The following is a 14,991-nucleotide window of genomic DNA, read 5'->3' on the forward strand; positions in this document are numbered from 1 at the left end:
AAGTAGTGATTACTCAGCAGCCACCATGGAGGCGAGAAGGCAGTGGCACGATGTATTTAAAATTCTGAGTGAGAAAAATTTCCAGCCAAGAATACTTTATCCAGCAAAGCTCTCCTTCAAATTTGAGGGAGAGCTTAAATTTTTCACAGACAAACAAATGCTGAGAGAATTTGCTAACAAGAGACCTGCCCTACTGGAGATACTAAAGGGAGCCTTACAGACAGAGAAACAAAGAAAGGTCAGAGAGACTTGGAGAACGGTTCAGTACTAAAGAGATTCGGTATGGGTACAATAAAGGATATTAATAGACAGAGGGGAAAAATATGACAAACATAAACCAAAGGATAAGATGGCTGATTCAAGAAATGCCTTCACGGTTATAACGTTGAATGTAAATGGATTAAACTCCCCAATTAAAAGATATAGATTCGCAGAATGGATCAAAAAAAATGAACCATCAATATGTTGCATACAAGAGACTCATCTTAGACACAGGGACACAAAGAAACTGAAAGTGAAAGGATGGAAAAAAATATTTCATGCAAGCTACAGCCAAAAGAAAGCAGGTGTAGCAATATTAATCTCAGAAAAAATAGACTTCAAATGCAGGGAAGTTTTGAGAGACAAAGAAGGCCACTACATACTAATAAAAGGGGCAATTCAGCAAGAAGAAATAACAATCGTAAATGTCTATGCACCCAATCAAGGTGCCACAAAATACATGAGAGAAACACTGGCAAAACTAAAGGAAGCAATTGATGTTTCCACAATAATTGTGGGAGACTTCAACACATCACTCTCTCCTATAGATAGATCAACCAGACAGAAGACCAAGAAGGAAATTGAAAACCTAAACAATCTGATAAATGAATTAGATTTAACAGACATATACAGGACATTACATCCCAAATCACCAGGATACACATACTTTTCTAGTGCTCATGGAACTTTCTCCAGAATAGATCATATGCTGGGACATAAAACAAGCCTCAATAAATTTAAAAAGATTGAAATTATTCAAAGCACATTCTCTGACCACAATGGAATACAATTAGAAGTCAATAACCATCAGAGACTTAGAAAATTCACAAATACCTGGAGGTTAAACAACACACTCCTACACAATCAGTGGGTTAAAGAAGAAATAGCAAGAGAAATTGCTAAATATATAGAGACCAATGAAAATGAGAACACAACATACCAAAACCTATGGGATGCAGCAAAAGCAGTGCTAAGGGGGAAATTTATAGCACTAAATGCATATATTAAAAAGGAAGAAAGAGCCAAAATCAAAGAACTAACGGATCAACTGAAGAAGCTAGAAAATGAACAGCAAACCAATCCTAAACCAAGTACAAGAAAAGAAATAACAAGGATTAAAGCAGAAATAAATGACATAGAGAACAAAAAAACAATAGAAAGGATAAATATCACCAAAAGTTGGTTCGTTGAGAAGATCAACAAGATTGACAAGCCCCTAGCTAGACTGACAAAATCAAAAAGAGAGAAGACCCATATAAACAAAATAATGAATGAAAAAGGTGACATAATTGCAGATCCTGAAGAAATTAAAAAAATTATAAGAGGATATTATGAACAACTGTATGGCAACAAACTGGATAATGCAGAAGAAATGGACAATTTCCTGGAAACATATGAACAACCTAGACTGACCAGAGAAGAAATAGAAGACCTCAACCAACCCATCACAAGCAAAGAGATCCAAGCAGTCATCAAAAATCTTCCCACAAATAAATGCCCAGGGCCAGATGGCTTCACAGGGGAATTCTACCAAACTTTCCAGAAAGAACTGACACCAATCTTACTCAAACTCTTTCAAAACATTGAAGAAAATGGAACACTACCTAACACATTTTATGAAGATAACATCAATCTAATACCAAAACCAGGCAAAGATTCTACAAAAAAGGAAAACTACCGGCCAATCTCCCTAATGAATATAGATGCAAAAATCCTCAACAAAATACTTGCAAATCAAATCCAAAGACACATTAAAAAAATCATACACCATGACCAAGTGGGGTTCATTCCAGGCATGCAAGGATGGTTCAACATAAGAAAATCAATCAATGTATTACAACACATTAACAAGTCAAAAGGAAAAGATCAATTGATCATCTCAATAGATGCTGAAAAAGCATTTGACAAAATCCAACATCCGTTTTTGATAAAAACACTTCAAAAGGTAGAAATTGAAGGAAACTTCCTCAACATGATAAAGAGGATATATGAAAAACCCACAGCCAGCATAGTACTCAATGGTGAGAGACTGAAAGCCTTCCCTCTAAGATCAGGAACAAGACAAGGATGCCCGCTGTCACCACTGTTATTCAACATTGTGCTGGAAGTGCTAGCCAGGGCAACCCGGCAAGACAAAGAAATAAAAGGCATCCAAATTGGAAAAGAAGGAGTAAAACTGTCATTGTTTGCAGATGATATGATCTTATATCTGGAAAACCCTGAGAAATCGACGATACAGCTGCTAGAGCTAATAAACAAATTTAGCAAAGTAGCGGGATACAAGATTAATGCACATAAGTCAGTAATGTTTCTATATGCTAGAAATGAACAAACTGAAGAGACACTCAAGAAAAAGATACCATTTTCAATAGCAACTAAAAAAATCAAGTACCTAGGAATAAACTTAACCAAAGATGTAAAAGACCTATACAAAGAAAACTACATAACTCTACTAAAAGAAACAGAAGGGGACCTTAAAAGATGGAAAAATATTCCATGTTCATGGATAGGAAGGCTAAATGTCATTAAGATGTCAATTCTACCCAAACTCATCTACAGATTCAATGCAATCCCAATCAAAATTCCAACAACCTACTTTGCAGACTTGGAAAAGCTAGTTATCAAATTTATTTGGAAAGGGAAGATGCCTCAAATTGCTAAAGACACTCTAAAAAAGAAAAACGAAGTGGGAGGACTTACACTCCCTGACTTTGAAGCTTATTATAAAGCCACAGTTGCCAAAACAGCATGGTACTGGCACAAAGATAGACATACAGATCAATGGAATCGAACTGAGAATTCAGAGATAGACCCTCAGATCTATGGCCGACTGATCTTTGATAAGGCCCCCAAAGCCACTGAACTGAGTCATAATGGTCTTTTCAACAAATGGGGCTGGGAGAGTTGGATATCCATATCCAAAAGAATGAAAGAGGACCCCTACCTCACCCCCTACACAAAAATTAATTCAAAATGGACCAAAGATCTCAATATAAAAGAAAGTACCATAAAACTCCTAGAAGATAATGTAGGAAAACATCTTCAAGACCTTGTATTAGGAGGCCACTTCCTAGACTTTACACCCAAAGCACAAGCAACAAAAGAGAAAATAGATAAATGGGAACTCCTCAAGCTTAGAAGTTTCTGCACCTCAAAGGAATTTCTCAAAAAGGTAAAGAGGCAGCCAACTCAATGGGAAAAAATTTTTGGAAACCATGTATCTGACAAAAGACTGATATCTTGCATATATAAAGAAATCCTACAACTCAATGACAATAGTACAGTCGGCCCAATTATAAAATGGACAAAAGATATGAAAAGACAGTTCTCTGAAGAGGAAATACAAATGGCCAAGAAACACATGAAAAAATGTTCAGCTTCACTAGCTATTAGAGAGATGCAAATTAAGACCACAATGAGATACCATCTAACACTGGTTAGAATGGCTGCCATTAAACTAACAGGAAACTACAAATGCTGGAGGGGATGTGGAGAAATTGGAACTCTTATTCATTGTTGGTGGGACTGTATAATGGTTCAGCCACTCTGGGAGTCAGTCTGGCAGTTCCTTAGAAAACTAGATATAGAGTTACCATTCGATCCAGCGATTGCACTTCTCGGTATATACCCGGAAGGTCGGAAAGCAGTGACACGAACAGATATCTGCACGCCAATGTTCATAGCAGCATTATTCACAATTGCCAAGAGATGGAAACAACCCAAATGTCCTTCAACAGATGAGTGGATAAATAAAATGTGGTATATACGCACAATGGAATACTACGCGGCAGTAAGAAGGAACGATCTCGTGAAACATATGACAACATGGATGAACCTTGAAGACATAATGCTGAGCGAAATAAGCCAGGCACAAAAAGAGAAATATTATATGCTACCACTAATGTGAACTTTGAAAAATGTAAAACAAATGGTTTATAATGTAGAATGTAGGGGAACTAGCAATAGAGAGCAATTAAGGAAGGGGGAACAATAATCCAAGAAGAACAGATAAGCTATTTAACGTTCTGGGGATGCCCAGGAATGACTATGGTCTGTTAATTTCTGATGGATATAGTAGGAACAAGTTCACAGAAATGTTGCTATATTATGTAACTTTCTTGGGGTAAAGTAGGAACATGTTGGAAGTTAAGCAGTTATCTTAGGTTAGTTGTCTTTTTCTTACTCCCTTGTTAAGGTCTCTTTGAAATGTTCTTTTATTCTAATTATTATTCTTGTTATTTTTGTGTGTGTGCTAATGAAGGTGTCAGGGATTGATTTAGGTGATGAATATACAACTATATAATGGTACTGTGAACAATCGAAAGTACGATTTGTTTTGTATGACTGCGTGGTATATGAATATATCTCAATAAAATGAAGATTAAAATAAATAAATAAATAAATAAATAAATGTAAAAAAATGAATATTAACGAGAAAAGTTTTCTTGTGGAGAATTCAGATAAAATATGGGCCAACTCACACACAATTATTAAAAAACTGCTTATCAGAATGAAATCATAACAACACAGTGTAATAGGAGCATCTCCCCTAAACTTTCACCAGACCACCATGCACAAACGCTCACACACACAGAGAGGGTGTCCCTGCCATGGTTACCAGGTCATAAAAGCTGGGATCCCGGGGACAGCAGCAGGGGCGGCCTGCAATGGAGACCCGAGGCACATGTGGATCCACTCTTGTCGCCCGCCTACTCCTCAGTCTCTGTGCTTCTGAGGGCCCTGCGAGTAAATCCCACAATGCCAGGGACTGGGTCTTGCCCAATGTGTATCTGAGAGGCCCGCCATCGAGCCTGGCACACAGCCGGGGCTGAACATCCATCGGGTGAAAAAATGACCATCCCAGAGGACACCAAAATATTAACCCCAAATGTAACTGCGTACAGAATGCACAGATGATTTTACCTCTCTATGCTACCAATTTCATAAATGACCTCACATGGGCCTGTATGAAATTCTGTAGGGAGAAGGCAAGCAGTGGCCTTAAAGCACTAACAGAACAAGCGCTGGCCCTGAAGCACTTTAAATCCCCTCAAATCAAACCTCCCTCCTCACAGACAAGTGAACCGTGTGTGAAACCACGGACTGCTCTTCAGAAAAGAGTAAGAAGCCATGAGTCAGAGGGCACAGGCTCAACTCATTCTACCGGCAATCAATGTGTGATTTGGGGCTAATTACAAGTCTGGGATCTTTTTGATTCAGTTTCTTCATCAATAAAACCAAGGCTATTATTAATCCTAACATAACTTGCATTCATTTTACAAAGATGAAATGAGAAATAACAATCAACTATGCTTTTATCACATTATAAAAACTTGATAATTATAATTACTGTTATTAAATAACAAATATTTGATTTGCAACATATAATCACAATAAGCCTTAGTATTATTCCATTATTTTGAATGGGGAGGCCTATTATTAATCGATCTGTTACATGCTCTCAATGTTGTATCACCAGTTATGCAAACGTATCGCTAACAACAGAACAACTCAAGAAGGAAAAACAATCACGTGTACTCACCTTTCGGGTCCATGCCAACCGGTCTGTGTTATAACCCATCATGTTCATGAGACAAGTCACAAATAAATTCCACTCGGAGTGAGAGCCAGGTCCCCCAGGGGCACTGTGGACACTGTACCACTTGACCAGCAGCTGCACTGCTACTTCTTTTGGCAGGATAAACTTAATTGCTTGCAAACACGTTTGTACTACGAAAAGCAAAGATTAATTTTAGGATGCATGCATTTGTTTTCACCTTTCAATAAGAAAATGTTTTAACTACTACTATGAAAAGGCCAACTACTTTGAAAACATAATTATCAATAAAGCACCTAGCCAACCATCTGAGATGTAAGCTGACGACTGAAGTAAACAGGGTTTGTTTGCGGTCTGAGAACAGCCTTCTTCTGACCATTAATTTCAAATCAGAAACAAGGAGATCAAGCAGCCCAGGTGGCGTGAGACACTCCTGGGTTACGCCCACTTACCGCAGGATTATCAATAGCTTCCCCCTTCACTCTCAAATGTCCAGTTTGCACCATAAATTTAAAAACACACAATTTCTATGTGAATAAATCACTTGAAATATTGCTGAAATACTTCAGTCACATCCTCAAATCGCAATGCTCAGCCAGCACTGAAAGCTGCTCTCAATGAGTGAACATTCCTGTTAAGCAAAACCTTACCCAACTTTTGACCTGACAGCATTCAGTCTCTAAAACGTCCTACCGGCTTAGAGTGAGCACTGCGTCATCTGTGCCCTCCTGAAGGCTCCGTGTCACCTGTGCGAGTGCCAGCTATGGAGGTACCACCACACAGAGGGTTCCTCGGGAAGGCAGGGCCCAGGCCGTGAGCAGGCCTAGGTCTGCTGATACCAAAGGACCCAGGCCTGCTCCTGGCAAGACCCTGCTCTGCCCCTTCCACGGCCACTTGCACACAGCCACTGGGTCCCCACAGCAGCGTGTCCCTTTTCTGTCAACGCACTACGTGGACAGGCACAAGGCAAAGTCGGGAAACAAATGGAAATAAATGCTAAAAAACCAAATTACCAAATGTGTCTCAGCTGAAGCCATGATAGGTGTAAGCCACATGCTGCATCAGGGTCTCAGGGGCCCTTTGTAAGTAAAGTGTTGGACTTACACGCATGAACCGTGTGATTTCTACGTGGCTGTAAAGGGTGAGATCTTATTTTACTTAGTTTTATTTATTTTGTTTCATTTGTCATTACTTGTTTTTATGTATTTTGTTTAGATTTATAGTACTTCCAGGTACATAGCCTTGAGAAAACAGGTTAAATATCTTTTAGAAGAGCAAGATATCTCCATACCAACTCAGAATATCACACCAATGGAAGAAAATTCCTAAAATAAAGCCATCCTAGTTTACTTACCAATTACCAGAACTGTCAATTGACAATTAACAGTTGACGATTTGCTTTGGCAGTTAGATTTTGAAACTAATAGTTGTCATGAAATTCATGACATCACACAGGCATTCTTTTCTTTACCTACATTTGTTGGAAAACCCTTTTGAATCTTTTTTTGTTTACTATTCCATGTTCTGTAATATTCTCTACCTAGTATTTTGCAAACTGCATTTCATTAATAATTCAAGCAGACTCCTGTTTATTAAAATATCCGTGATTATATTGTGACTATAATATTACATTTTATTCAATTAGGTTAATTATGTTAACTTCTTAATTTATCTAATAACTGAGATTTATTTTAAGATTAAAAACATCATCAAAATCTAATAAGAACAGATAAACTATGGAGGGTAATCTCAATGTTATGGGAATGCTCAGGAATGATTATGGTTTGTAAACTTTCTTGGATATAGTAAGATCATGTTGGAAGCAATAGAGTTATTTTAGGTTTTTTTTTTCTCTTATTCCTTTGTTTTCTTAGGGGTTGTTAATTTTCTTGGGGTATGGTAGGAACATGTTGGAAGCAATGTAGTTATTTTAGATTATTTGTTTTTCTTACTCCTCTGTTTGGACATGGTTTATTAATTTTCTTGGGGTATGGTAGGAACATATTGGAAGCAAAGTAGGTATTTTAGGTTATTTGTTTTCCTTAATCCATTGCTTTGTTTGAAATGTTGTGGGGTTTTTTTGGTTGTTGTTTGCCTGTTTGTTTTTAATTTTTTGATAAACAAAGTTAAAAAATTGAAAAAAAATCAGTAGAAAAATGGGAGTAAAAACTAAATGACAAATAGGGTGGGAAGGGGGGATGGTTTGGGTATTCTCTTTTCACTTTTATTTTTTATTCTTATTCTGATTCTTTCTGATGTAAGGAAAATGTTCAGAAATAGATTGTGGTGATGAACGCATAACTATATGATCATACTGTGAACAGTTGATTGTATACCATGGATGACTGTATGGTTTGTGAATATATTTCAATAAAACTGAATTAAAAAAAAAAAATTAATGCAAAAAGATAAAAAAAAAAAAAAAAAAAAAAAAAACATCATCAAATATGCCAAAAAGTACTTTAGTTGCTTAGCCTTCCTTGTTTCTCAGGTTTCCTGCAAGAGGTATGCCCATATGTCCTAATCTCATTGCATAAAATGACACAGAGAAGCAGAATCCGCGCCCCCTCCACCGGACCCCAGCCTCAGTGAAGGAGGCGCGGATCTCACAAAGTCCTCCCCTGGCTCTCCGCAGCTTTTTTTGCGAAAACTCAGTCCTGTGGCTTTAAAAACAGAAAAGCATTAAAGCCCCAACTATGACTGTAGGTCAGCCTTTACTCCGAATACACAGAAGTGAAGTGTGAATCTCAGGCATACCTAACTCAGAGGTGGCAATCTCAGGAATCGTGATCCTGACCATGGAGCCATTACTCAGCTCCTACGGAAGCAAAGGAAACGAGAGAAAGGAAGGGTCACCTCTGCATTCTCAGTCTTTACATGTCCCAGGTAGAGCTGATACTGTATAAGACTATCTATCAAACAAAACACAATAAAATAAATGGAAAAAAAAATATTTTTTCAACAGAAATGAACACTTCTAAATTTCAGAAACTGTAATTTTCCTTTTGTACAAACGATTTTTAAAAATTTTTGTTTTAATAAAGTATCTAACTTTTATAGACACTATGAGTGACCATTACGAAAAACAGCAGACTTACTTTTAATGAAAGGACAAAAAAACATGAAAGGACAAAAAAAAACTTTTAATAAACTTCAGAAAACTTAAGCATAATTACTTTAGAGTTATTTGAAATAAAACAGTGCAAAAAAGATGACATTACAACAGATTTTTAAAAGCAAAAGAAATGTCTGTTCTCATTCTTCCAACAAAATTCTGCATTCTAGCAAGTTTGAAACAACAGCTCTATTTCTTGGAAAGCCACCTACTCCTTAAAAAATACACTCACTAGAGTTAGTCTGTTATGGACAGGATCCCTGATGGAATGAATGTAAGTTCCGAGCTGCTGGAAAGTACAGTCCTCATTATAGAGAGAATCGTGAAGTTTTGAAGAATCCCTCAGTTCTGGGACTGGAGACAATAGAACAACCTGTAAGAAGTCATAAAAATACATAAATCAAGTATTTTTTCAAAAATTAATGATAAAAGAATCTTTATTTCTCTCAGAAAACAACTAGAAAAGGGGGATAAGACACCCAAACTTCTAACTGATGGCACAGGAGAGTGGTGGGGGCAGCCGGGATTTGGGAGGCAGGGTCTAGGAGAGAAGGGGGTCTGGGGGGAGGGGGGCGAGGCCCAGGGGGAGAATGGGGGGGGGGGGACCGGGGGCACTAGGAGAGGCTGAAACGCACAAAGGCCAGGGCTGAGAGAAGAGAAGGCAGCGGCTCGGGGGCAGTCTCATGGGGCGGGAGGCATCAAGTGTAATTTGATGCATCCAAGACAGACAAGCCCAAGGAGCTGACCCTAGAGAGGAAGGACAACAATGAAAAAGCAGAGAAAGGAGATGGGCACTGGTGTTGTCTCCTCTCTGGGCATGTTTACTCTAAACTATAAGAACATTTATTTGCTCAATTGCGGACAGGCACACAAAAATTTTCAAAGATCTTAGATACTCACTGCACAGATGCTTCCTACATTAAACCTCCAGTTGTGCCCACAGGCCCCTTTTGTATTCCTATAATTCAACTGACAGGACACTCTAAGTGAATGGCCTGTAAACTCAGAGAGGCAATCAGGCCTCAGATGGATTTATTATAGCACTCCAGCTTCTACTCCAAGAGCTGTCAGGAAAAGTGCAGCCTCACTGTCCTGGTTCTGCCGGAGAAGTGGGGGAGCCCCCGTCAGGCTGCCCACCAAGCAGACTACAAGTACTCTCACAAGCATTCCTGCACTCCTCGGACCTGTCGAGTCCTCTACCGGTTTGCCAGAAGCTGGAGGCATGACATCCTGAAAGTCCGAGCCAAGTCAGACCAGCCTCCCAGAAAAAAGGTGTATCTGGCTATCATTTACTCTGCAGCGCTACTTTCAGCATCCACCTAAACCACAGTTTCTCAGGCGGACCGCATCTGTGAGAGCTCTAGGAAAAGAGCGCATCACCTTCATCTCTGCAGCACCATCCAGGCACCCGCATGCCACGGGGACATCCGCCATCCGTGTGCGTGCACCAGCATTTGTGTTTGAAAACATTTATTCCAGAAGTATGACCTCACCTTTCAATTTTGTCATTTTTAAAGCACAAAACATGTTTACTATCAAAAGAACTAATATTTGATCACACTCCGTTAAAACAACATGAACTCTGGCAGTGAGTCCCTTGCTCACCTCATCCAAGGACCCTGGCAGCTTGCCCAGAGTCTTGGGCGTACTGGCGCTGTCAAGTGGCGTGCTGGGCCGCGGCATCGCGCCGGACACTGTCAGGGAAGGCGCTGGCAGCCCAGGGATAAAAACCTTTCCCACCTTTGAGCCATAAAAAGAGGAAGGAAACAATACTGGCATTAGGGCATCATGTCCTTAAATAAACTATTAAGGCATGTAAGCAGGTATTGCATTTCTTTTGATATTAAGTTATGTTTACTGAATACACCTGAAAAATGAAGAGAATTAAAATTTTTAATAATCTATCAAATTCTACCATCCAACTGCAGATACCTTGGTATAATTTCTCTTGTCTTAAGGCAGAGAAAAAGAACACCAATTACCCCTCAGGGTCTGAAAAACTAAGGCTGAGTGAGGCTCAAATTAAACCCAACCTAATTCAAATTGGGCTTTCTATGTAACACACCACCTCTGCCTTACATCATAAACACAAAAATATCCCCCCCCTCAAAAAACCTTTATATAGAGTTAATTCTTCATCGAACTTAAGTAATCCGTGCTAGCCACCCCTTATTTTAGCTATCCTTGAGATTTTCAGGAAAAAGGCAACAGAAATGCATATTTGTAGAGGCTGGAAAGCCTTAGGAAGATAAAAAGGAGATGCTCAGAACTAAGTGTTTAACTTTAATATATGTATTTCTTAATGGACCATTTGGACGTAGTAAAGTAAGAAAAATATGCCTAAATAAAATCTTCGGGATTAAAAAACAAAAATGACAGCAGCAGTCCACAGAAGTTTTTACAAAGCTGTCAGAGACTGCCAGCATTCCACGCCATTCCCTGCTGCTCCCACGCACAGGACCCCCTACACAGAAGGCCCTGCGGGGAGCAGGAAGGGGTACAGCGGCAGGGGCCTGGAAAGACGACCCGCCTAAGGGCGCATTCCCTGGGCTCTTTTAAACCTCCTCCTAACTTGGCCTGGGCTCTAAGAAGCACAGAGGGTTCAGCCCAAACAAGGTCCCTAGAAATTCTTGCTCTTTCTGGCCAAAGTGTCAAGAAAAGAGCGACCAAGCAGGATGGAAATGTTTTCACTGTCGTGCCCAGCTCCAGGCAAGGCCATGGGCACAGCCACCCCACCCCCTCCCCGGGAGCTGCGGCCTGAGACTGTGGGTCCCCTCGCCATGCAGCTGGAGACGGGGCAAGGCCTGGCTTCCAGCCCCGCTCTGCAGCACCCAGGCAGCGCCCCTCCCGCCCGCAGGCCCTGCGGGACAGAGCCCGGGGACAGAGCACTCTGCACCATTGGCTGGTAACGCTGTGCAAGTCTGCCGCGACCATGGCATTCTTGTTTGGTATTGATAAGGAGAGGAATTTCAAGTCTCCACACATAGTTGTGAGTCTGTCTATTTCACCATTAAGTAGGACACTAACTATTTATTTTTTGCAGATACTCTATTAAGTTTAGGAAGACTTCGTCTGTGCCTAGTTTGTTGCGAGTTGGTTTTCTTTTAAATCAAAAGTAAATGTTATATTTTGTCAATTGCTTCTTCTGCATCAACTGATATGATCATGTGGTTTTCTTAATTTAATAGATTATATCACATTTTCAAATGTTGAACCAGTCTTGCATTCCCGGCATAAACCCCAGTTGTTTGTGGTGTATTATTCTTTTTATATATTGATGACTTACCTTGCTAACATATCAGTGAGGTACATTAGGCTGGTTTCCTTTTGTTTGCTCTGTCTTTGTCTGGTTTTGGCATTAGGGTAATGCTTGCCTCATAAACTGTTCAAAACTGCATTCAGAACCAGCAACTGTAAACTTTGGATAGTTTCTATGCTAAGTGAATATATCTCAATAAAATTGCATTTAAAAAAACTGCATTCAGAAATATCTCTTCTTACAGTTTCTGGGAGAGACTGTATAGAATTGGCTTTACTTCTTTAAATGTTTGGTAGAATTCTTCAGTAAAATCATATAAATCATTTATTCCTGGAGATTTTCTTCTTTTGGAAGTTTTTAACTAAAATTCAATTTCTTTAATAGTTTAAATTAAATAATATTAATAATATATATTTCATCTTAAATGAGTTTTGTACAGCTTGTGGTTTTCAAGAAATGGCTCTATTTTGTCTGAGCTGTTGAATTCATAGGGGAAAAAAAACTCTCAAAATCTGGAAATTTAAATGAAATATTTGAAAAGTCCTATAGGTTAAAAAAGGAAATCACAAGAGAATTTAGTAAATACACTGACTTGGATGCCAATAAAATTAAACCCTCTCAAATTTGCTGAATGCAGATAAAGCAAGGCTGGGAGGAAAAATCACAACACTCAATATCTACATTTTAAAAGAAAAGAGGCCTGAAATCAATGAAAAAGCTTATACCTTAAGAAACTAGAAAAAGACGAGCAAATTAAACTATAAGGCAGAAGGAAGAAAACAGTAGAAATAAGGGCAGAAATCAATGAAGTCAAAAAAGAAAGAAAGAAGAAAAGAAAAATCAATGAAATGAAAGCTGGCTGATTCAAAGAACAGTGAATGGCATTGATACAAGTGTAGCCAGACTGACCAAAAATCAAGGAAAAAAAAAAAAGGAAGGACACAAATGACAAATATCACAAAAGAAAGAGGGAACGTCATTTCAGATGCAACAGAAACTTACAAGATGATAATACTCTGAATTTCATGCCCATAGATGTGTTAAGTTAGATAAAACGAACAAATTCCTGAAAGGACCCAAACTACCAAAACTCACTTGAGAAGAAACAGATCATGAATAGTCCTATATTAAGAAACTGAATTCACAGTTCAAAACCTTCAAACCAGCAAAACCCTATAGCCAGACTGCATCACTGATGAATTCTATCTAATATTTAAACAGGAAACAACACTAATTCTAAACAAACTTTCTGGAATATAGACAAGAACTCACAACATCAATGAAGACAACACTATCTTGATCCCAAAACCAGAGAAAAACATTTCAAGAAAGGAACAACACAGGCCGATATCCCTCACAGAAACAGACATATAAAGTCTTAAAAATGTATTAGTAAATTGAATCCAGCAATGTATTACTAGAATAATACAACACGGTGTACTGTGGTTTATTCCAGGAATGCAAGGCCAGTTTGATATTTTTAAATCACTCAATTATGATTCACTATATCAGCAGATGAAAGAAGAAGAGCATATGATCATATAAAAAGACAGGGGAAAATCACTTGGTTAAGACAACATATATTTACAATAAAACATTCCAGGCAAACTAGGAATAGAAAAGAACTCCCTATATCTTATAAAAGGTATCTCAAAAATCCTACAGCTACCATCATACTAGTGGGGAAAGGCTGCACACTGCCCCCTAGAGGTCAGGAGGAGAGTGCAGGCATCTGCTCTCCCCGCGCCTATCCAACACAAGCCTCAACTACTGACCAGTGCTGTAAGAGAAGAAAAAGAAGTAAGAGGCATACATATTAGAAAAGGACAAATAAAACTGGCTCTATTCATAAAGGACATTGACTATCCACACAGAAAAATCAGAAAAACAGACCAAAAAAAAGCTACTAGAACTAGTAAATAAATTTAACAGGGTGACAAAACATGAAGTCAACATATGAAAATCAATTGTTTCTATATGCCATCAATGAACAACTGGAAATTTTTTTAAAATGCTTAAGTACCATTTAAAATAGCACCAAATAAAAGGGAAATTTAAATGGCCAAAACTACATGAAAAGCTGCTTAACCTAAGCTCTAACCAGCAAAATCAGCACTGAAACCACAGTGGGATTCTATTATGCACTAACAACTTGGAAAAATAAAAATAAAAACTAGTACTATGACAGACAGACAAGAAAGTGAAGCATTGAGACCGCTCCACACTGCTGGAGGAGAGAAGGGAAAGGTGTTTTAAACTGGTGCAACCTAAACTTTAGAAGACAATTTGGCATCACACGGTCAAGTTGAGTGTGCATATACTTAAGATCAGGAGACATACAAGAACTTTTTTAAAGCAGTATTTACTAGAGGAAAGCAGGTAAAACAACAAAAACAATGCAAGGGACCAGTAAAATAGTAAAAATTTTGGTATAATCAGACACTATTACTACGTAACAGTGTATGAGACACCAGCTACACATCGACAAAGATAAACCTAAAACAAGCACAATGTTGAACTACTAAAAATAAGCAAATTAGAGAAGAGTATGCAGTATGATTTCCTTTATATTAATATTTAGAAAAAAAGAAGACCCAACGATTTACTCTTCAGTGATACATACATAACTGCAAAATATAGTAAGAAAAGAAGGGATTGATTTATCAAAAAAAAGTCAGCTACTGTCTCTTTCTCAAGCTAATATAGGGATGCAATCAGAAAAGAACATGCAGGGGGACTATAAAAATACAAGCAATATTGTATTTCTTAACCTAGGTAGTGGGTCTCTGAATGTTTGCT

General features: G+C 38.5%; 1 protein-coding gene across 4 annotated transcripts in view; it reads right to left on the reverse strand.

Moving 5' to 3' along the window:
- ANAPC1 (anaphase promoting complex subunit 1) overlaps positions 1 to 14,991 on the reverse strand; it is a 105,548-nt gene that overhangs the window by 69,413 nt on the left and 21,144 nt on the right. For all 4 annotated transcript variants that reach the window (XR_005212458.1, XM_037807643.1, XM_037807644.1 and 1 more), the window contains exons 14-17: positions 10,539 to 10,673; positions 9,166 to 9,306; positions 8,576 to 8,636; positions 5,804 to 5,991 (exon numbers count right to left, since the gene is read on the reverse strand). Coding sequence is in view for 3 of the 4 variants with exons in the window: in XM_037807643.1 (XP_037663571.1) it covers positions 5,804 to 5,991; positions 8,576 to 8,636; positions 9,166 to 9,306; positions 10,539 to 10,673 (525 nt within the window). In the remaining variant the exon portion in view is untranslated. The remainder of the gene's footprint in view (positions 1 to 5,803; positions 5,992 to 8,575; positions 8,637 to 9,165; positions 9,307 to 10,538; positions 10,674 to 14,991) is intronic.

Source organism: Choloepus didactylus, chromosome 17 (assembly GCF_015220235.1).
Source record: "Choloepus didactylus isolate mChoDid1 chromosome 17, mChoDid1.pri, whole genome shotgun sequence".
In the NCBI taxonomy this organism is placed as follows: Eukaryota; Metazoa; Chordata; class Mammalia; order Pilosa; family Megalonychidae; genus Choloepus; species Choloepus didactylus.